The sequence below is a fragment of the Gallus gallus genome, chromosome 3 (assembly GCF_016699485.2).
Source record: "Gallus gallus isolate bGalGal1 chromosome 3, bGalGal1.mat.broiler.GRCg7b, whole genome shotgun sequence".
NCBI lineage: Eukaryota > Metazoa > Chordata > Aves > Galliformes > Phasianidae > Gallus > Gallus gallus.
Window position 1 is genome coordinate 7,804,162 of NC_052534.1, and position 21,075 is coordinate 7,825,236.

Sequence of the window (21,075 nt, forward strand, 5' to 3'; positions counted from 1 at the left end):
CCCAGCGATCCAGCCTACCCACATCCCTCTGTGGGGCCTCCCTACCCACAGGCAGATCCACGCTTCCTCACAGTTTGGTGCCACCCGCGAACTTAACGAGCCGCGCACCACGAGGTACCTCCCTCCGATTCCTCAGCGGGCAAACACCGCTCGCTGGCCAGTGAACACCTCCAGAAGGGACAGCGTCACTTCTACACCCCCCTCCCACTGAGAGGACCGCGGAATCCCCCCAGCGCGGATCCGGCTGCGGGCGGGCCGGGCGGCGAGGGCCGAGCACGCCCCAGGGCGGGGCGGGAGGAACGGGGCGCGTGCCGCGGCCGCGAGCGGCACAGCGAGGCGCGGTGTTCCCGGCATGCTGCCCGCGCTGCTGCCGCTGCTGCTGCCCGCGCTGCTGCCCGGCGCGGGGGGCGGCCGCTGCCCGCAGCGCTGTGCCTGCACCCAGCCCGCCCTGCGCTGCCCGACGCCGCCGCCGGGGGCGCGCCCCGCGCCCGCCCGTGCGTAAGTACCGCGGGGTGCCGGGGGGTGTCCCGTGGGGAACGTGTGGCAGCCGGGTGCTCGGACCGGCGCGGGGTCGGGGGTGGCAAGAAACGGCGCGGCTGCGGTCGGCTGAACTTTCCGCGTTCTCTTGTTGGGACGGCAGGCAAAGTCGCTTTGCGCATCCCCTAACAGCGCCCTGCGGCGGCCCGAGTAACTTTGTACGAACGGGCTTGAACGGTCGGTATCCGCTCTGTTGTCTTTTCCGTCTCTCGCCGACCCGCCTGACTTCTCGCCCACGCCTTCTCCCAGCCCTTGTGCAACCCAGAGCCCTCTGAGCTGAGGCGCAGCATCCCGTGACTGTGCTCCTGTCCCGGCTGCAGCTCCCGGTCCTCCCAGAAGCGCTCCTTGCACCTTTGGGAGGCCCGAGCCGGTGACAGGTTGGGGGCCGATCAGTCTCTCTGTAAGTCGGTCCCGCTCTGACTGCTGCTGCTCTGGGAATGAGGGTTGGATCGCACCCAAAGGGAGTCGTGGGGATTCCCTCACCCCGTGCCAGCTCCCCACGTGGCAGAGCGCAGGCAGTACACGATCTGTATCGGAGCGCTGTTGTGGTGCAGTATACAAGTTGGGTTGCAGCACTTATCTAAACAACCCCAGCGTCAAAACATGGCATGAGAGGAGCAGCAGATAACCAAGGGATCCCAAGGAGCAGCAGCTGTGCTGTCTGTGCAGGAACTGAGCGACATCTCTCTTACTATGCCCTGTTCAGAAACAAAGCTGATGTTTTCCATTTTCGTGCAATTTGTTTGTAAATTTCACTTGCTCTTGGAATTCCCCGGGGATGATACCATCCCTGCTCTGCTCATTCCTTTCTCCCCAGCTTGAGAACGATAGGCGCAAGAAACACCAAGCTGTGTTAGCTCAGAGCCATGTGAATAGCTCCCCGAAGCAGCTCCGTCCTTAGCTTGTGCCTCCCCGTGCCCCCGTGTTACCGTGGTGTCAGAGGAAGCTCAGCCCATGGGAGCTGGAGGTATCCTCCGTGGTGACTGCAACAAAGTCCATTTCTGCCCTGGTGCTGGTAACACACGCGGAGCCGGCAGGGGATGGGTCCCACACAGCATCATGTGGGGAGGAGAGGCATTGCAGGGCTCTAGCATTTCATTAGGATGCCATACGTCTCTCTGGAATCACAGCCCAGAGAGGTCAGCAGCAGCTCCAAACTGGTGTGGTTTTGCCGCTTTCTTTTTTTTGGTGTACTCTTCCTTTTTTTTTCCTGTCTGCTGCTCCGAAAAGAATCCACATCCCCACCTCCGTGACCAGGTTGAGACAGATAACAGCCTTAGGGCCTCTTATCAGTTGTATTTTACTCAGATCAGCAGGGTAGGTGATAGGCGAGGAAAAGAGAAGGGTTTTCCTCTTTAACCTTTGCTATAAGAGCTTTGCAGCTGCTTGCAGAGCCCAGCTGTGAGGCTGGCTGCAGAAACCTGCCACACAGTCAGATAAGAGTTCAACCAAGATTTTGATCCCTGCAGTATCCTCTAAAAGTCAATATTATACCCAGATATCAAACAAAAATCCCTCGCTCTTCCAATCTGCAGTTGCACAGATATGTCCATCTCCTAGAAATGCCCTCTTACACCCAGAAGGGTCCTGTTTTGGTGCAGAGCTCTGTGCTGGGAGCTGCATATCTTCCATTTCATCGCTCAAGAGATGCACGGACACCAAACAGGATGCGGTGTCATAGGGCAGCATAGGGAGCTGTAGTTCCCATCCCACAAATGTCCACAGACCAGCAAGCATTTGCTGTACAGTTACAAAACTGTAGTAATAAACACAGTCTCCAGCCTTACAGGTGGTCGCGTATTCTGGTCCTTGTTTTAGTTCCTATTGCACCCCTTTTGCTTTCCTTTCATCTCTTGTTTTCATCCTGGTGTCTTCTTACCCACTTAGGTGTTGTTTTTCCCTCTCTCCTACCCTTTCGTGATACAACCCATCACAGAATCATGCAGTCGTTTAAATTGGAAGTCTTTGCCAGCTTTCTCGTTGCATTGCCTCCATCTCTGCACACCGTACCAATCTCTCTTCGGCTCTCTTCTCCCCCCGCGCAGCTCTGTGTATGAGAGAAGGCATATTTGGCTTTGTAGGGACTGACACCGAAATTTAGTTCCAGGGCCAAAATCTTTGGTAGGATATAACGTGTCACCCGTCATCACCTGAATGTACTCTTTGGCTGTTTGTGAGGTAGATGCAGCATGTTAGCTCCCATTGCAGGTAGACAGTACCTGCTCTATAGGGCTGTAATAATCAGTATCCATCCTTTACATTGCCCCCAGAAGCTGATAAAAGCTGATAAAAATGGTGAGTTTTCAGTCTCATTTTCAATAAATACTCTCAATTCTTCTGAGTTAAGATCAAGGACACCTCAGAATCAAATGCCTGCCACTCAGCAAAGATCCACCTTGCCCATTCACCTCTGTGGCGTCAGAAATATGGATCACCCTATGTGGTTGCATGCCACACGGTGCTTGGACGCATGTATTCAGCCTGGCAGTTTCACGCCTAGCTGCCTAGAAAACCCAGTGTGAGGCAGGGCTCAGTGCCCAGCAGGCTGGCTGGCTCCCTGCTCCTTCCTGTGCACCTCTCCTGGATGCCAAGGATGAAACGCCCCACGGTTATCTGAAGTCACACTATTGGCAGCCATTGAATGCACTGAGCAAGTACCCATGAATTACTGTGTATTAAACATGAAAGATACTGACAGGCTTTTCTTAAAAGTACAAAAGTTCTCATCCTTTAACTAACAGGCCTCTCAAGCTGGTGCTGGTAACACGTATTAAAAGGGATGCAGTCCTCCTTTCAAAGGCCATACAAGTCAGCTGGCAGCACGAGAAAGCAGCAGGTATGAAAGCTTTATAAAACCCAGTTTGTTCTTTCTGTCAGCAGCTTCTCCAGCTCTGAGAGATGAATCACTGGTCACATCTGAGCATCACCCTCTGAGTGCTATCCAAAATAAATCGATATGTAATTCCTGCCAGCATCTGCTTGAGTTTCATTCTGTGCTACCAACATCAGTCACGCTCAACAGCAGAGGCCCAGCAGAGGCCTTGCTTTACTCTGGGCTTTGGGCAGAATTAAGCCTGCACCAAACATCCAAACTCTTCTAACCTAAATGTTTATACATACACACAGCTGGATTTTGCTCAGCAGCTAAAAGATCTTTTCCAGAATGTCTGGGGTATGGAAAGAGCTATCGAAATGAATTTATTTCCCTTAGCACAGGCAGGGTTTGAGATGCAAGCTGCAAAGCTAAAGCAGAAAAGAATAGGCTGAAAGCATCTTTCACTTTTTTCTGAATAGAAGATCTTTGTTGACACCAAACAGCTCTCTGTGTGCTACATCACTGTTTCAAGGATTAAGAGGAAAGTCCAAATTGCCTTCTTCCTTTGTGCTTGCTGTTCTGTGAGATGCTTAAGGAGTCAAGGTAATACCAATGCAGATGAGTTCACAGTTTCAGCTATCAAGAAGAATTCAAAACAAAATTAAGTTTCAATACAGAATGGATTAAGTGCTTTCATGAGGTTTAACTGTAGCACCTATCAAAGTGCTGGTTCGTCCCACCTTGAATTCAGCCCATCAGTGCGGTGGCAAAGCCAGGAGCACTGTCCCAGAGGCTTTCTGCATGCAGGGGGACAGGCACCGTGGGGTTTTTTGCCTTGTTTTGTGTGCGTGCAGACACTGTCACAAATAGGTATGTTCTGTTTTCCAAGCAGCCCTAACTGATGGTACAGCCCTGAAGAGGTTCTGGTTGTCGCAGCTGCAATTCTCAGCTCCCACTTTTTGCTCCTTCCCAAAGGTACTTTCCCGTTGGCTCAGTCTGTCGATCCCTACTGCAGGATTCTCTGCACATCTCTGTCCCCTCAGGGCAAATAATGTGTGCTCACACACACCACTATATGCCAGCATCTGTCTAGGGACAGGTGGAGCCCAATTCCAGTGGTGTCAAAAACATCCATATTCTTATAACACTCCTATAGGGTAGGGAAGCACTGTTTCCCTATCTGTTTTACTGGCAGGAAATCGGTGCAAAGAAAATAAGTGACTTGCTAAAGATCACATTGCACTGCAGCAAGGAATTGGTACCAGTCTCCATAATACATCTAGACTGATTTAACCCCAAACATTACATACGTGTGACAGCCTGCCACGATAGTGTGTAAATCATAGGATGGATTGAGTCAGAAGGGACCTCAAGGATCATCAAGTTCCAACCCCGTATCACAGTTGCCAGCCACTAGATCAAGTACTAGGTCAGACTACCCAGGGCACCATCCAACCCAGCCTTAAACACCTCCAGCTTCAACCTCTCTGGACAGCCTGTTCCAGCACCTCACTTCTCTCTCAGTGAAAAGTGTCCCGCTGACATCTAATATAAATCTCCCTTCCTTTAGGATAGAATCTACCCATGTAAAAAAGTTGATTTCTCTCCTGTTTATAATCTCCCTTAAAATTTTGGAAGGCTATAATAGTCTTCACATAGCCTTCTCTTCTACGGGATGAGCAAACCCAGCTTTCTCAGCTTGTCTCCATAGATATGCTCCAGCTCTCTGAGCATCTTTGTGGCCCTCCTTTGGATTCTCTCAAGCAGTTCCACATCCTTCCTATGCTGGGCGCCCCAGACTTGGACGCACTATTCCAGACAGGGCCTCAGAAGGGCAGAGTTGAGATGGACAATTACCTCTCTGTCCCTGCTGCCACTCTTCTTCTGATGGAGCCCGGGATACCATTGGCCTTCTGGGCTGCAGGCACACACTGCTGGCCCATATTGCTTTTCACCTACCCGACCCCTAGGTCCTTCTCCACAGGGTTGCTCCCAAGGAGTTCTCCCAGTCAGTATACATATCTAGGATTACTCTGATCCAAGTGCAAAGCCTTGCACTTTGCTATGTTGAACCTCATCAGGTTGAGAAGGACTGACCTTCTGAGTTTATCAAGGTCCCTCTGGGTGACATCCCTTCCTTCTGTCCCATCTGCACCAGGCAGCTTGGCGTCATCAGCAAACTTGCTGAGGGTGCACTCGATCCCATCATTTATGTCACTGATAAAGATGTTAAAGAGTACGGTCCCAAGATGGACCCCTGGGGGACCCTGCTCATCACCAACCTCCACTTGGACATAGAGCCATTGACCACAACCCTCTGGCATTTCCTTATCCACCAAATTGTCCAGTCAAGTTCTTAAACATTTTAAATTGTCTTCATACAAAGGATGATGACAACAACAACAACAACAAAAACTCAAAAACAGGCTTTATGAATAGCAAGGGAACATTTCAAAAAACCTTGACAGCATGTTTTTGAGGATGGGAAGCAGATGTGTCTGTCTAGCTATCTGTAATTTAAAAAGCAAAAGAGAGCAATTATCTGTTTGCACAGAGATAATGTCCTGAAGTATGTCAAATATTTTCCTGTGGCTGTTATCAGGGAGAGCATGGCCATGGCTGCACGAATTGGCACCATAGTTCAGATGCAGAGCAGGATGGTAAAACGCAGATCTGTCCCCCACAGGACCATTAACATCTCGGTGAGAGTAATTAAGGAATTAAAAAGGGAAACGCACGCTTGCTTTTAATCGGCAAATCAGTCTGCTGCAATTTAATATAAATAAATAAAACATCAGGCCAAAGTCAAATCTCTTCTAGCACTTGCACACAGCCTGGAACTGGCTGGGAATGCCAGTGCCACAGCACGATACCACAGCAGTACTACTGAGAGAAGAGCACAGTCCAGAGATGGAAACAAACGTTGTTGTAGAGCCTTATGTGAAAGCCCCTTATTCCAAAGGAAATAACCTTAAACAGCCTGTGGCTTCACTTGACTGTGAATATAGCAGTCCGTTTCTGTCAGGCTATGCATTTATTTAATAGTTTATGATTATTACTGATTTGACTATGCCAATCTCAAATTTGTGCTGTTAAAGAACTGAGCCAATAGCCCTCAAATTTGTTTCACTAGGGTCGATGGTAGAAGGGTCAGGCCGCAGATGTACAAAGATCTGCAGGCAAAACACAGGGGCCCAATGGTCTGTTGTGTACAGGCTGTGAACAAGGAAATCCCATGCCTTAAAACCCTTTCCTCCTTCTGCTCTTTTCTCAGGTCATTCACTCACCTCCCTGTGAAAGTGATCCCATCACATGCATTTGAAGGACTTCGAGATGCCTTCATCATGTAAGTTGGCAACATTTTCCATAGACTCCTTCTAATGCCTTGCTAGAAGTTTTAACAAAACAAAAACAGAAGCCTCTATTTACATTATTGTAAAATAAAATAAAAAAAAATAGAAGTGTGTTGCTAAAAAATACGTTCATAGAAAGGAAAAAAGCTACCCACACACACTAGGCAAGGATAAGCTGTTCTTATAGACCATTCATCTCTCACTAACAATCTTTAAAACGTGATTTGAGAAGGTATTGCTTTTTGACAGGGGTTTAACAGATCATGTAATGAAACATTAATCACATTGGAGAGAACTGGATACAGCTTGATAACTGATGATAGGCATTTTTGACTGGCAAAGGAGGTAGAAAGCTATCATAAAATGTTCCCTCTGTAATGATAGCTGGGGTATCCTGCAATTGTACAGTTCTGGAGTGCTCAAATAAGGCTCTTTTTTTGCTGTTTTGCACCGAGAGATAAGCATGGAAGAGGATCTGTAGGACCGAACCCCTTCTTGGCTATTACCATTTACAAGCATGGCAACTTCATGCATCAGGTTGGCATTGCTTCTCCTTGCTTAACTTTGCATCTGTTTTATAGCAAGGGCTCAACCAGAAGGGTGGGCTGACCAGTCCCACCCTTATTTCTGTCATTATTCCAACTGAAAGATGGCAAGTTTGATTCTCCATTGCCTTTTGTTCTATCTGTATGAAGTCTTCATTGAAAGGCAAAGCTGATGACACACCTGTGCAATTCAGAAGCAATTCCCCCAGTAACTAAAAGCAGCAGCACAAATAATACCACTTACTATTCTAGGTGTATGTTTTAGACTAGTCTTCTCATCCATAAAAACTAGAGTATATCAGATATTAAAATACACATTAGATGTTACAACATCTATTTTCTGGGAGACAAAAAGAGAATATAGAAAACCCTTTCAGAGTGCATTCACGAAGGCAAAGAATTGAAGGATAAGGGTGATGCAAATGCCTAAATCCTCAGCTGGACTGGTTTTGCTTTTAGTGCTCATTGGTTCAACGATTTCAGCCAAATTATAAACTTTTGTGTTTCTGCAGCTCTAAGGAGTAGAAAAACTAAACCTAAACTATGTCCACATCTGTTCAACTAGAACAGAATACTACAGTTTGAGCTAATGGCACTGCATCTTGCATTCACTTGCATCTTAATGAGTAATAGGCACTTAGCATTTTTAGATGGGATATCAGCTTAAATCCATTGAGTGTCTCCTACCTATATGATTTGCTGCTAATTTTTCCCAAACTGTATGCATAACCCATTCTTCACAGAGGCTGTTTTGTTCATTGACGTTTTTCTCTTCCATAAGAGAATTGACTTCTCTGTGTCCTTTTAATACTTCTCTCCAAATTAACAGCATGGAAATCAATGTGTTTGTCTGATGTAAATCTATAGAGTACTACACAGTTTTATTGAGATTCAGTGTTACTTTGAGAAATGCATATTTTTAAATCGAAAAAATCTCTAAATCATCAATTTGGCAACTCATCACCAACTGCAAATCAAATGGTAAATTATTGTCACAGTCATAACTCTTTTAGACATACATGAACGGAAAGCCAGCGGAGAGTAGGAAGGATCTCAGGGAAGAACCGTGAGATCTGAGGTCTCATAATTCAGACCCTGGACCTGAAAGAGCCTTTTATTTCAAGTCTGACAAGTAGTCCCTGATCCAACCCAGTGCATGCAGCTCAGCCCTGAGCCTCTTCAGATCAGGCCGTCAAGAGGCCACTTGATCTGCATCCATCTTTGATTTATAAATAGTCTTTTTTTTTTTTTGATAGTGCAATGGTTATCTCACCAAATTCTGTTGATGGAAAAAATCATGAGTATTTCTGTAGGAAACACACTGAATGTATAGTTTTTGGTATGCGTTCCCCTTTGCCAGTCCAAACAAAAAAAAAGGCCATCGTGGTCTAAGGGCTTCTATATTAACATTCATAGGAACTGTTCTATTGTAATCGCGCTTCAGATAAGATAACTTTCAGAACTGTGACAATAGTGACTCCAATTCTATAGGCATGTTCCAGTTGTTTAGAAAAAGTATTTATGCTTTGCTGACAGGGTATAATCTTCAGTATAGTTTCTGTGCTGTTCCAGTCAGTTCTGTCAAGAGAAAATGCTGTTCTGAAGACCTTTCCCCTCTATATGCATTAATATATACTATTTACTTTCAGGAGTCAATTTTGTGTCAATCTTTGAAACTTAATCTAGCAGGCGTTTGGCAGGCATCACCAAAGTGATTTTTTTTTCTCTGTATGCAATATTCTTAACTGTATATATGCAGAATAGGAGCACTGGTATGTGAAAATCATGTAATGCTTTTGAAAACAGTCACGTTGATCTGTGTAATGATGGAAAAGAGCCACTTCCATAAGTTTCCATGATGTAATGAAAACGGTATTTAAATCCCCCAGTTATTCATAAAGTGCACCGAGTGCATATTTGTGTGTCTGTACATGTGTGCATTAGGTGACCATCACCACGACTTTATGTTCACAGGGCTTCATACAGTTATTATCTACATCCTTGTCCATGCAAACAAATGTACTGAGTGGGACCAAAAGGCTCCTTGACTTGAGCTGACTTTGTTTGCATTAGTTCAGCCCTCAGTCACTGCCTTATCTACAGTTTACTGAAAAAGTGGAGATTGGCTGCTCTGGAGATCCTTACTTCAGATGGTTGCCATACCCTCTTCCCAAGGTAGCAAAACACTGCAAAAACGACTGGCTCAGGATTTGGAGGCAAGGCAAGGACACTGCTGCACAACAACAATTGATTGGAGGCTTAAATAGCCACATATAAAAGAAGCAAATGTAAGTAGAAACTTGGTTTCTGATATCTCCTCTGTTAACGTATTGCTTTGTGTCTGTCTTTTTCATTACAGTGAAATCTCCCAGAGTGACTCCCTAGAGAGAATAGAAGCAAGTGCGTTTGACAGCCTTCCTGCTTTGTCTGAAATGTAAGCCGTGGTGGGAAAAAGGCATCCACCTCGTGATTTAGGATCAGCAAGGAGCAGCCAGCAGAAGAGTATCCCTACGCCAAATCTTCCTATATTACTTTGATTGGCTTTGGATGAGATCTGTGCTGACTGACGTTTCTGTCCAAAGTGCTGTATAAAGTAACGACCTCTACGTAGGCTCTAGCTTTGGAGATCTGAATCATGTAAAGGCATGTATGTGTATGAAGCCCAGTTCCTTTCAGTACCTCAATGACACGATTGGAGCTCTGTGTTTACTTCTACCACAGTGCTGACCTTTCTAAGCAGAGAAATCAGTCAATAAGAAAACAAAATCGTCCTTTTTGTAGATGTAGCTTCCAAAAGCAAGTATTTGAATATGACTGCTTAGCATGCAGCTCTTCTTTCAAGCACTGAAATATTACTCAAGCAGAGCATGTACTCATTTTAAACTGGACCTGCCTAGCACAGGCGTCTGAGAGAGCATGTGATTTAAAGCAATTGCTAGGAGAATGCTCTGAAATATTTAGTGAAATTGGGAACTATAAATTTGATTCAATACCTCATCACTGCGTTCTTCCCCGCAGCATGATCAGTGAGTGTTTTAACTACAGTGCAACTGAGCGAGAATTTTTTTTCCCCCGCTTATGTGAATTCCATCAGAGCAAGAGACTTGCTCAAAGAAGCAGGAGACAGATTTGTCCAGCAATTACTGGGTCAGATTTCCACTAGAATCAGTGGTGGGTTTAAGTAAGAAGTAGAAGATTGAGCTAATGCATTCACCTACAAATTATGCATAGCTCATCATCTGCCTGTCTGCCAAAACAAGAAAGCTAAGAAAGACCATCACAGAGCTGCAGGAAAACCTGCTTGAATCTTGAGCCCTCTGCAGGTCTCACGCTGTGAGGGCTTGTCATCTCAAGCTGCCGTCAAGGCCACTTTCATTGGAAGAGCAGGGGCAGTGTGTTCAATGTAGCTCTTGGCTTTGAACTTTCCTTGCAAATTCATATGCTAAACGACCTCACAGCAGCTCAGTTAGGGTTTACTCACCTTTGGCAGCCTGGAGACTCAGGTTATTAATGCTAATAATATCTCATTCCAGTGTGTAGATATAGAAGACTAAGTTACAAAACAGCAGTCAGTGCATTTGGAGTCAGGTTAGTAATGAAGTCCTGCATTCTCACCTAGTCCCAAGCTGTATTCATATCCAATGAGGCTCCTCCCAAAACACCTGCCCTAAATTGGACCTCATAACAATCCAGTCCGATAGGTCCTGATACCGGGTCAGCCTGAATTTGGTAGGTTATTTGATTGCACGTAGAACACCAGTGGTAAAGCAGAACCTTTCACGTTAGGCTGCTGTGAGCCCAGCATGGATCCCAAAGAAACAGCAAAACACCAACCCACACCAATGACCAGGATATCCAAACCAAGGAAAATCAGTGCAGTGGGCCATGCAAACTCAGGAGACTGTTGGGTTTTGTTTTTTTTTTTCTTGGCTACCTAACTGTTACAACCTTTTATTATTACTATTATCATCAGTGCATTTGTAATGCATTTCTAGAAGGTCTGTTGGCAGCCTGAGAGCCTTCCATCACATTCCACATGTGGCAGTTTTCCAGCAAGGTCAACCAGCAGCCACGCTCAGGTCCTTCCAAGTATGTAACCATTATAACACCAGCATATCTTTCCCTCATTACAGATTAATCCTGAACACAAAAAATCTCTTGCACATTGAGGACGGAGCATTCAGAAACCTTCCAAGGCTAAAATATTTGTAAGAAAGCATTTCATTTCCTTTCTGTTTTCTGTTTTCTCTCTCTCTCTCTCTCTCTATGAAGAAGTGGACGAAGCGCAGAAAAAAATTATAAGGAAAAGAAGTTTCTCACACCGTGCAGCACAGCAGAGGTTTAAACATCATTTAAAATAGCCTTAACGTGCAGCTTACCAGCAGAGAGGTCTTTTAAAAGGCAAGAAAATAAACTAACACAGGGCAGAGCAGCAACGGACAAAGCAATAGCGAAGTCTGCTAATGTGGATATACGTTGCTTCTCCAAGGTGCTGCTTGAGAACGCTACGTGTGGTTTTCACAGATCTTAAAAGCACAGTTAGAATTAATTAAGAAACACGTTTACCATTCGTTTTAACATACAGTTAAATTCATACCTTTGGGGTTGGCCTCTCCTTGCAGTCAGCCTAGTAACCTTTCCTCCTGTAAATTGTGCTTTCCTCCAGGAGCATCTGTAACACCGGAATAATAGAATTCCCAGACTTGACGCAGATCTTCTCCTCAGAAGCTCATTTTATTTTGTAAGCGAAGCCCCATCCCCACCCAGCTGTGAGTCACCCCACCTTCCTCCCGTACCTCTGACAGGTAACTTCTTTTTCCCGCCCAAAGGGAGCTGTGTGACAACTTGCGTATGACAACCATACCTCAAAATGCCTTCCAGGGCATGAGCAACGAATCGCTGACACTGTGAGTAAAGCATTCCCAGCTCCTTCTGGGAGGGTAATGCTGCCATTCCAGGACAGCAGCCCTGCTTTGAAAAGAATCTCGTAATTAAGCCCCGTATGTCTGTATTGTCTCCATACCAAGACTTCCCTTCTAGCATGCTACAGCCACCTGTGAGATGAGTGGGTTTAAGGCCAGGTGAGATGCTCCACCCAAGGAGGGCCAGAATCATAGAATCACCAGGGTTGGAAAAGACCTCCAAGATCATCCAGTCCAACTGCCTACCTACCACCAATACTTCCCCACTAAACACTGCTCTGTAAGCACATAAAGCCAACCCCGGCAGATCAGGCTGGTATTTAAGATGCACACACCCAAACACAGAGCCTTGTCTTGAGTGTGTGCCCAAACTGCTGTCCAACACCCCATGAATATTCGTGCCTGCACACGAGCTTGGCTTTGCATGAGCAGGTACTGCAGCTGGCTGGGTTAGGGCTTTCATATCTTCAACACAGATTTGGTGTATTCAGAAACTGATAGGGGAGCTGTACATAAATATGGCCAAAAACAACGACCACATGATGTTAAAGGGGAGCAATGGCTTAGCTTACAGCATCATTTCATCTTATGGGCCTCTTTCCTACCAACCGGTTCACAGAATAACTTCAGCAAAATTATGATTCTTTGAATGGTGCAAAAAAAAAAAATGAACGTGACAGAAATTTTTCACTGTATTCCTAAACTATGAAATGGAACATAGTCTGACTCGCAGTCAGGAAACAACCAACAACAGCTCTTCTCCTATCCTTTTGTGATGGGAGAGAAAAGAATTACCTTATCAGCAGTTTCCTAATTGCAGAGCTACACTGTAACTCCACCCCGTGGAATTATCTGCAATTAGCTGAAATAATTTGAATTGTTGCAGCACGGTTTGGTGAAACACATGTAATTTGTGAGGGCATAAATTCAGCCATGCTAATACTTTGTATTTCAACCAGCTAATTCAGGCTGCTTGTGCTTCATGAGGATGGGGAATCAATACTAAACGGGGCTGTGTTTTTTAAGGCAGTCGCTAATTTCAGCATTGTGCCAACACAGACTCCTCATATCAAACATAGCCAGGCACTGCCCAGCTTTTCTTGGGAGCAGGTTCACAGCCTGTTTCTGATGTCCCAGAAACAAATGGAAAAGGAACAATAAAACTCGGAGAGATAAAGAGTCCTCCCATAAAAGGCAGCAGACTTTATGTTAGGGCTTAATATTAAAGAACATTATATATAAACGATTACATACAAGTGATACTGGAAACATTAACCTATATCACAACACTCTTTTTCTCCATGAAATCGTACCCTTAAGTTAGATAGCTTAATAAAGGAAGGTCCTCGACTGCAGGTGTGGCATGGTCCCCTACTTTTCAGTATCTGGCCCAAGTGTGGGAATCAAAAACCTAGGGCTGGCAGCAAGTGCTTCTGGGCAAGGCATCCATGGCACAGTTCAGGGCTTGCTAACCACTGAATGATGAAAGACTTTTTCCTACCTGTCTGCACTGCTCTCCTGGCCCTACCTGGAATCATGTCTTGTTTCTGGGTCTCATCCCAAGGTGGGCACAGAGCTCCACAGAGCAAGGAGAATCTGCACATAAGAAGATAATTTCTTGAACAGCTAAGCAGGAAGGTGCTTGGGGAATTTAAGCTTCAATTTTATGCTGATTTCTGAACTAATGTCAGCTATACTACAGGTATCTGTATTCCTTATTAGCCAGACAATATAATAATTAAATATTATTAATGCATTAAGCATTAAGATTTAAAACTTGTAGTAAAATAACAATTTTTTCTTGAATTTTTTCCTTATGCATTTTTGTTAATCCTCAGCAAACTCTATAAAAATGGATTTGAAGATATCCACAGCCATGCCTTCAATGGGACCAAGCTAAATCAATTGTGAGTATGTTGTATAGAACCATAGACAAGATCAGGTTGGAAGAGACCTCACGGATCACCTGGGCCAACCTTTTGTGGTAAAAGCAGGGCCCAGACAATACACTCCTAAAGGCAGCAGCAGGGTGGAAAGCTTGAACATGTAGAGTAAATTCAGGAAACTGCATTTTACATTTGGACATATCAGTAGTTTCTAAATCAATCGTGCATGCTCTGGGCCTAGTCCTGCGGTTTGGCAAAACCTTTGCTGCATTTCTGTACACGGGTCCTGCTGCAAAGGAACCAGAGTTGCTGTTCCTTGATTAAATCAGAAGAAATTGGAATCAGAATTAAGAGTCGATGCTAGCAGCCTGATGGCATCAATGGAGAAAGGAGTGGCATAAAAAAATATAACCTATTTCAGACCAGACTCTGGAACAACCTCACTGCGAAGGGAGGAAGCTTGAGTGGAGATAAAGGTATTTCAAGAGGCAGATGTAAAGACTTGATGTTTGACCCCACAGGATTCTGAAGGACAACAAAAACCTCAGGCGGATACACAACGATGCCCTGAGAGGGGCCACCGGGCCAGACGTCCTGTAAGCATCAAACCACTCTTTACCTGGTTTTGTAGACATCCCACGTGAACTGTGTTATGCTATGCTATAACTCTGAAATGTTTGGTCCTATACATGGTCTTTCCTAAAGTTACTCTAAGCCAAACTACTGAAGTTGGTCCTAGCAAGAACAGTGGATTCCATTGCAAGTTTTGATTAAATATTCAACTAATGCGTTAGTTGAAACACCTAGAACAAGCCTCAACACAGTGGGTTTTGATTTTCACCATGCTAAAACCAGCTCCTAGCCTGCCTGGGGCTCCTGGATCACAGAGTACATCTCTGAGCTGGATACTGGATGGCTTTGTGGATGTAGGCCTTCATAAAGAAATGAGTCACTGCAATCTATCTTCATGCTTTGGGGAGGCTTTTACCTGTACGAAAAGAAATGAAAGCACTCTTCTGGTTTTTCAGGGATATTTCTTCAACGGCACTGGAGTCCCTGCCTAGCTATGGGCTGGAGGCCATCCAGGTCCTCAATGCAATGTCATCGTACTCACTGAAGAGACTGCCGCCTCTGGATAAATTCAGCAGCCTGCTGGAAGCCGTTCTGACCTACCCCAGCCACTGCTGTGCTTTTCAAAACCTGAGGACAGAAAAGTAAGTCCAAATGGCATGCTGTTGTACTGCAGGACTTCAGAAACTGCAAAATGGCAGTTCTACTCCATTCAGCTGGCCTGTCCTTGTTGGGTTGACCCACCCTTCTTTCAGGGGCAAAGAAACTGTGGAAGGCAGCAAGACCTCCCTCCAAACAACAGATCTCTACTGAATCCAGGAGAGGTATTTCCACTCCTATGGGAGGAGAAATTTCTCACATCCTGGGTCTAAGCCAGCTGAGATGTTATTCTAAGTTTGCTAAAAGCCTATATTTTCCTTGCTATCTCAATAAAATAGCAGTCTGGATAAAATACCTTTCTAACACATGGAAGATGTATTTTCACCAATAGCACTTTGTCCTAAAAAAAGGAAAACTTCCAACTTTAGCTACGCAGCATATTTAATGCAAGTGCTACAATGAGCCTGTAGCTGGTTTACTCAGCTTAGTGCCTTTCAGATGGTAGTAGGCAGGATTGTTCTCCACAGTTCACACTTGGAAGCTGACACATAGAGCGCTTCCCATCCACTGATTTGCATGAGCCAGTCTGGGATAGCTGGAGCTAATTTCTCAGCATCTTTTCTTCAACTCTCAGTTGGCCACAGTCACCCAAAGCAACTCCTAAGGAGTTTAGTTGAAGCTACACCTATAAACTGCACTAAACGATCAGTGAGACATAGTGGCACGATCTTACGTATATTTGACCTGGCAAGTCAGGGACTTAAGGCAAATAAAGTCTTCAAACTAAATATTCTTGAGATCTGAGTGTGTCATGAGCCATGTTAGAGAGATGGAATGTAGCATTCAGTCCATAAAACTTTCCTTCACTGGACTGAATGTGGGCAGAAAAAAAACATGCTATATCAACTTTTGTTGCCATCCCATTATTGACAAGCATTACGATGGTGCTTAGATTGGCATCTTGAAACCTGATTTCTCTTGTTATACATAAAGCTTTCTTTAAGTTTCCAGATGTCTCATTCTCTTAAGTGTACACAGTATTTAGCCCATACCTTTAAGGCCTCAAAACCAAGGATTTTGCCAAATATATGGTCTTGCAACATGTACTTTTCAAATAGCTTTTCTTTCAGCATAAAACGTCTAACAGCTCAAGTTATTTCGCTATAATGAGTACATCATAAACAACTGAGATAAAGGACCACCCCGTGTGGTATCGTTCACTGTCAGAACATTTTAAGCTTTCCTACCCCTGCCTTCAAAGTCCTGCACGAATATCTGCACTGCGTGACACCAATTCCAACTCACCTTACGTGCCTGTGAAGATCACTTGCAGAGAAGATGAGAGTTTAGCCAAAATGCAGACTGAAACTCAACTTTCTTTTCCTTCTTATTTCAGGCAAAATTCCTTGCTTTCCATTTTTGACAACTTCTCCAAACAGTGTGAAAGCACAATGAGGAAACCAGCTAGTGAAGTATTGTAAGTACTGCATACAGAAGCTGGAAATAGCAAATACAGACTCCCCTCTTCTTACTTTTATGCTTTTTCCAAAATAGCATGCCTTTTTTTTTTTTTTTTTGGTTAATTCAGTCACCCTTACAAGTGGCACAGTGGTAATTTTACTATCACTAAAGCAAGATTTGTGATTTTTATGCTCAAAAGGTGAAAAAACACCAATATAATTCCATGGGCCTCCCTCACTACAGCTTCTCTTCTAAATTCTTGAAATGCTTTCAAAACAGTGATTACATATTTAACAAATTTAAGGGCCTACCTGGAGAGTTTTCAAAGACAGTTGCAGGAGTGTCATTGGTGGGTTGGCAGTGTTGGGTATCACAAGCCCTGCAAACATTATTTCATGGATGAGTTGAAGGATTTGCAAATATTCACACATCCCCTGCTAAATGGGAGACCTGGGGGCTTCCTCTTTAACCATGAGGTAGGGTCAGGTCATTTGTTTTTTGGCACATGCAATACAGCTGAAATGTGATTGATTCATTGGGATCTAGATGAACAAAGGGTCACAATTCTTAGGCTAAAAGGCTGCAAATTCTAAAGCTTAGAAACCACAACAGAAACTGGCTGAAAATCCAGAGTTATTACAAGGAGAGCTTGCACATGGTAGCATGTTTACACAGCCTCTCAGAAAAATCACAATTATTTTTAATTAATAAATCAAACATATTCTCTGCTCCTCCAATTTAAGCCAGACAAGTAAAAGACATTGGGCAGTTTTTCATGTAAGTTAAGGTGACAAGATTGGCAAGGTATTTACCTAACCACAATAGCTGAGAAGCAGCCCAGCTTTATCTGCCAGTTACAAACATGCTCCAGAAAGAAAGAGATTAACATACAGGATTCAGGAACTGCAGAAGGTTAAACATGTATTTCAGTTGTCTTAAACCTATGACTTTTCTAAACCACATCCACATCCACAATAGGGATGTTTTCCAGGTCTCACACTGAAGGCTGGGTATTTGCCCGCCAAACACTCACAGTTGGGATAACGGTGATATTGGTAGCTATGCTGGCAGGGGATCAGAGGGGACTTGCTTTTAAAATGTTGCTTCTGTGATAGGCTTATTGACACTATGATAGGTTTATAGATGACCTGGAGATTAGAGATCACTTCAGAACACCTAAAACATTTATAGTTAGGCATTTTTCCAGTCTAAACTTCATGTATTTTTAGCCATTGCCATACTCTATCTAGTTAATTATGCACTCCTCACTTTATAACACTGCAATCAAATATCTCAGCACTTCCCAAGCCACATGTAGTCTCAGGACTTTGCTGAGTGTTTCTTAGGGGAGGCAAGGGAGCAGAACTGAAATCCTTCCATTATTTCAGTTTCTATAACACTCTGATAAACCCATATGCATAAAATCTATGATCCATTTATTCAAGTGCTACTATGATTTCAACTGCAGTCTACTGGCATACTGAGAAAGGTGGCTCAATTACAAGGCAGTCAAGATAAAGTGGTTACAAATAGGTAAGCTGGATAAGAAAGCACTTCTGTGGATGTAACCACAACCCAACTTTGCTACCCCAACAAAAAGCATCCTTATAGGGGCTTTGATGCTTGTAAACACTCAGTAGAAACAAATATAGAAAGCGTTTTAAAACAACTGTCATCTGTTGTACCTTATAAAGAGTGCAAGCAGCACGCAACAAGTAGCTCACTTCTGTGGGGGGGTTGTTATTTTAATAGTTACAGAGATGCTTCTTCCAACACATCGCTGTGGCCAGCAGAAAAACACATGTACCCACTTGAAACAGGTGAAGAAGCCTTCCCTTACAGCTACTCAACTGTTTTTTATGAGGATGAAATGACCGGCTTTGACTTTGAGTATGACTTCTGTCAGCCCAAGATACTGACGTGTACTCCAGAACCAGATGCCTTTAATCCCTGTGAAGACATCCTAGGATACAGCTTTCTCAGGGTCCTGATCTGGTTCATAAACATCCTTGCCCTTGCTGGCAACTTCATTGTGCTCCTCGTCCTCATAACCAGCCACTACAAGCTCACGGTTCCTCGCTTCCTCATGTGCAACCTCTCCTTTGCTGATTTTTGCATGGGGCTTTACTTGCTGCTCATTGCTTCGGTGGATGCTCAGACAAGCGGGCAGTACTACAACCACGCCATAGACTGGCAAACAGGCAGCGGCTGCAGCACTGCTGGCTTTTTCACCGTGTTTGCAAGCGAGCTCTCCGTGTACACACTAACAGTGATCACCATAGAAAGGTGGCATACCATCACCTACGCCATGCAGCTGGACCGAAAGCTACGGCTGCGGCACGCCGTGCCCATCATGCTTGGTGGCTGGGTGTTCTCCATCCTGATAGCGGTGCTGCCGCTACTGGGGGTCAGCAGCTACATGAAGGTCAGCATCTGTTTGCCCATGGATATTGAAACGGGGCTTTCCCAAGCCTACATATTGCTGATCTTAATGCTCAACGTCATAGCCTTCCTTGTCATTTGTGCTTGTTACATCAAGATATACGTCGCCGTGCAGAACCCTGAGCTGGTAGCCGCCAATAAAGACACCAAGATTGCCAAGAGAATGGCCATACTGATCTTCACGGATTTTACCTGCATGGCCCCCATCTCCTTCTTTGCCATATCTGCTGCCATTAAGGTACCTCTCATCACAGTGACGAACTCCAAGATTCTGCTGGTTTTATTCTACCCAGTCAACTCCTGCGCAAACCCATTTCTGTATGCCATTTTCACTAAAGCATTCCAAAGAGATTTCTTCCTGCTGATGAGCAAACTAGGTTGCTGTAAGAGCCGAGCAGAGCTCTATCGAGTGAACTACTTCTCTGCTTACACCCCCAACTGCAAAAATGGCAGCTCAGCCCCAGGCCCCAGTAAAGCCTCACAGGCATTGCTGCTTTTGTCAGCTTCAGAGAAGCTGTGCAAAACAAGACGCTCCACAAAGAAAAGCCAGCCAGAGTGCCAGTAGGTGCTGTGCTCTATGGTGCCAGCTGCAGTTATTTCTACCAAGTAGGGATTGTTTCGTATCTTGAACATCTCACCGTAAATAATAAAATCATGAGTCAATAATTCTTACGCAGCGTTACTGTTCTGAAGCTCAAAGCAATGTTTTCCCTTTTCTTCTCTAGTAACAATAGGCACAGAAGGAGATTAGTAGGTGAATTAGGTGAAATACTTCTTCAGGTAGAACCAAGGGAGTCCAGGAGTAGTCGAGGTGCTCTTCAGGTTAATGGGTACTGTGGTGATTGCAGATCTGCTTCCCTGTAGTACTGCCTGTTTGCCACTCCTCATCCTTTCTTTTCCACTGCCACCAGCTGTGCTGACATGCTGGGGGGGGGGGGGGGGGGGGGGGGTTAAAGAAAGAAGCATAAATACATGCCTCCTATATTTCATCAACAGAATTATCCAATTACACAGCCACACACACCTGGTTAAGAATAGTGTTCACCAAGCAACAGCTTGTAAAGACATCACCAAGACAACTGGACCTGTTGAATCTTTGTTACACAGTTTACATTAGATCTCACTTGGAGCATACAGGTAATTTATTTAAAAAAAAAAAAGTTAATCCACATGCAGCCATGTATGATCCAGAAATTGAAAGAGAAGAAATGCAATAGCTGCAGAATGCTGAGTGCTCTACAAAGTAGTGTATTTTGTATATCAAACACACCCACACTGGCCACCTACGCTGTTAAGGGTCCCCATCAGCTCAGCAGCAGGATAGGTGCTGCCTTGTTTTCTCTCCAGGGACAACATAGTGCCCTATTCACACCTGCCCTGTCTCCAGTGTCACTGATGCCAATGGCATTCAGGATTCCCTCACATTCCAACCTCACTCCCAGCTGAGGGAGCAGAGCAGTTATTTTGCAGCAACTGTTTTCCCATTGAAAATTATTATTTTTTTTTAAACCACACATTTTCTGAGGCTAAGGAGATCCAGATTTGTGGCTGCATTCCCAATTTAACTAAGAATTGGGCATTCCTTTGTTATTGCAGCATAACAAAGGGGCTTAGTTATTGGCCTCCAGAAAAGCTCATAGTCCTGGGGACAGAAAGATATACAATAGCCAGGGCCTGCAGATCGAGCCTCTTCACCAGTTACTTACTCTTGACAGGCTGGTTGGATTCACCATCTCATGCGAAGAGCAGACACGCTCAGTCACCAAACCAACCTGGTAGCTTAAGACCTATTTGTGGCAGTTCGTTTCATGCATGGCAGTTTGTTTCACAGAAGGAAAAGCAAACATATTTTATCCAGGCTTGTGATTGAAGTTTTAGAGTATTAGATAACATCCTGTAGATAAAACTTAAAATACCTAAAGACAGATCCTCAGTGGAGCAGTA

The 21,075-nt window shown here is 44.6% G+C and overlaps 1 protein-coding gene across 1 annotated transcript; it reads left to right on the top strand.

Moving 5' to 3' along the window:
* Positions 1 to 242: 242 nt before the first annotated feature.
* On the top strand, positions 243 to 19,799 carry LHCGR (luteinizing hormone/choriogonadotropin receptor). Its single transcript, NM_204936.2, has 11 exons — positions 243 to 498; positions 6,627 to 6,698; positions 9,610 to 9,684; positions 11,384 to 11,458; positions 11,917 to 11,991; positions 12,080 to 12,157; positions 14,011 to 14,079; positions 14,580 to 14,654; positions 15,087 to 15,272; positions 16,625 to 16,705; positions 18,442 to 19,799. Exons 1-11 carry the CDS (start codon positions 353 to 355, stop codon positions 19,694 to 19,696), a joined length of 2,187 nt encoding a protein of 728 aa, NP_990267.1. The 5' UTR covers positions 243 to 352; the 3' UTR covers positions 19,697 to 19,799.
* The last annotated feature ends 1,276 nt before the right edge of the window (positions 19,800 to 21,075 follow it).

What these genes read in the sequence shown, in the direction of transcription:
- LHCGR (NM_204936.2), top strand. Translation starts at nt 353, where the DNA reads ATGCTGCCCGCGCTGCTGCCGCTGCTGCTGCCCGCGCTGCTGCCCGGC. An exon ending in CTTCCAAGGCTAAAATATTT is followed by an intron (nt 11,459 to 11,916) that starts GTAAGAAAGCAT and finishes GCTTTCCTCCAG; the next exon opens with GAGCATCTGTAACACCGGAA. An exon ending in AGCAACGAATCGCTGACACT is followed by an intron (nt 12,158 to 14,010) that starts GTGAGTAAAGCA and finishes GTTAATCCTCAG; the next exon opens with CAAACTCTATAAAAATGGAT.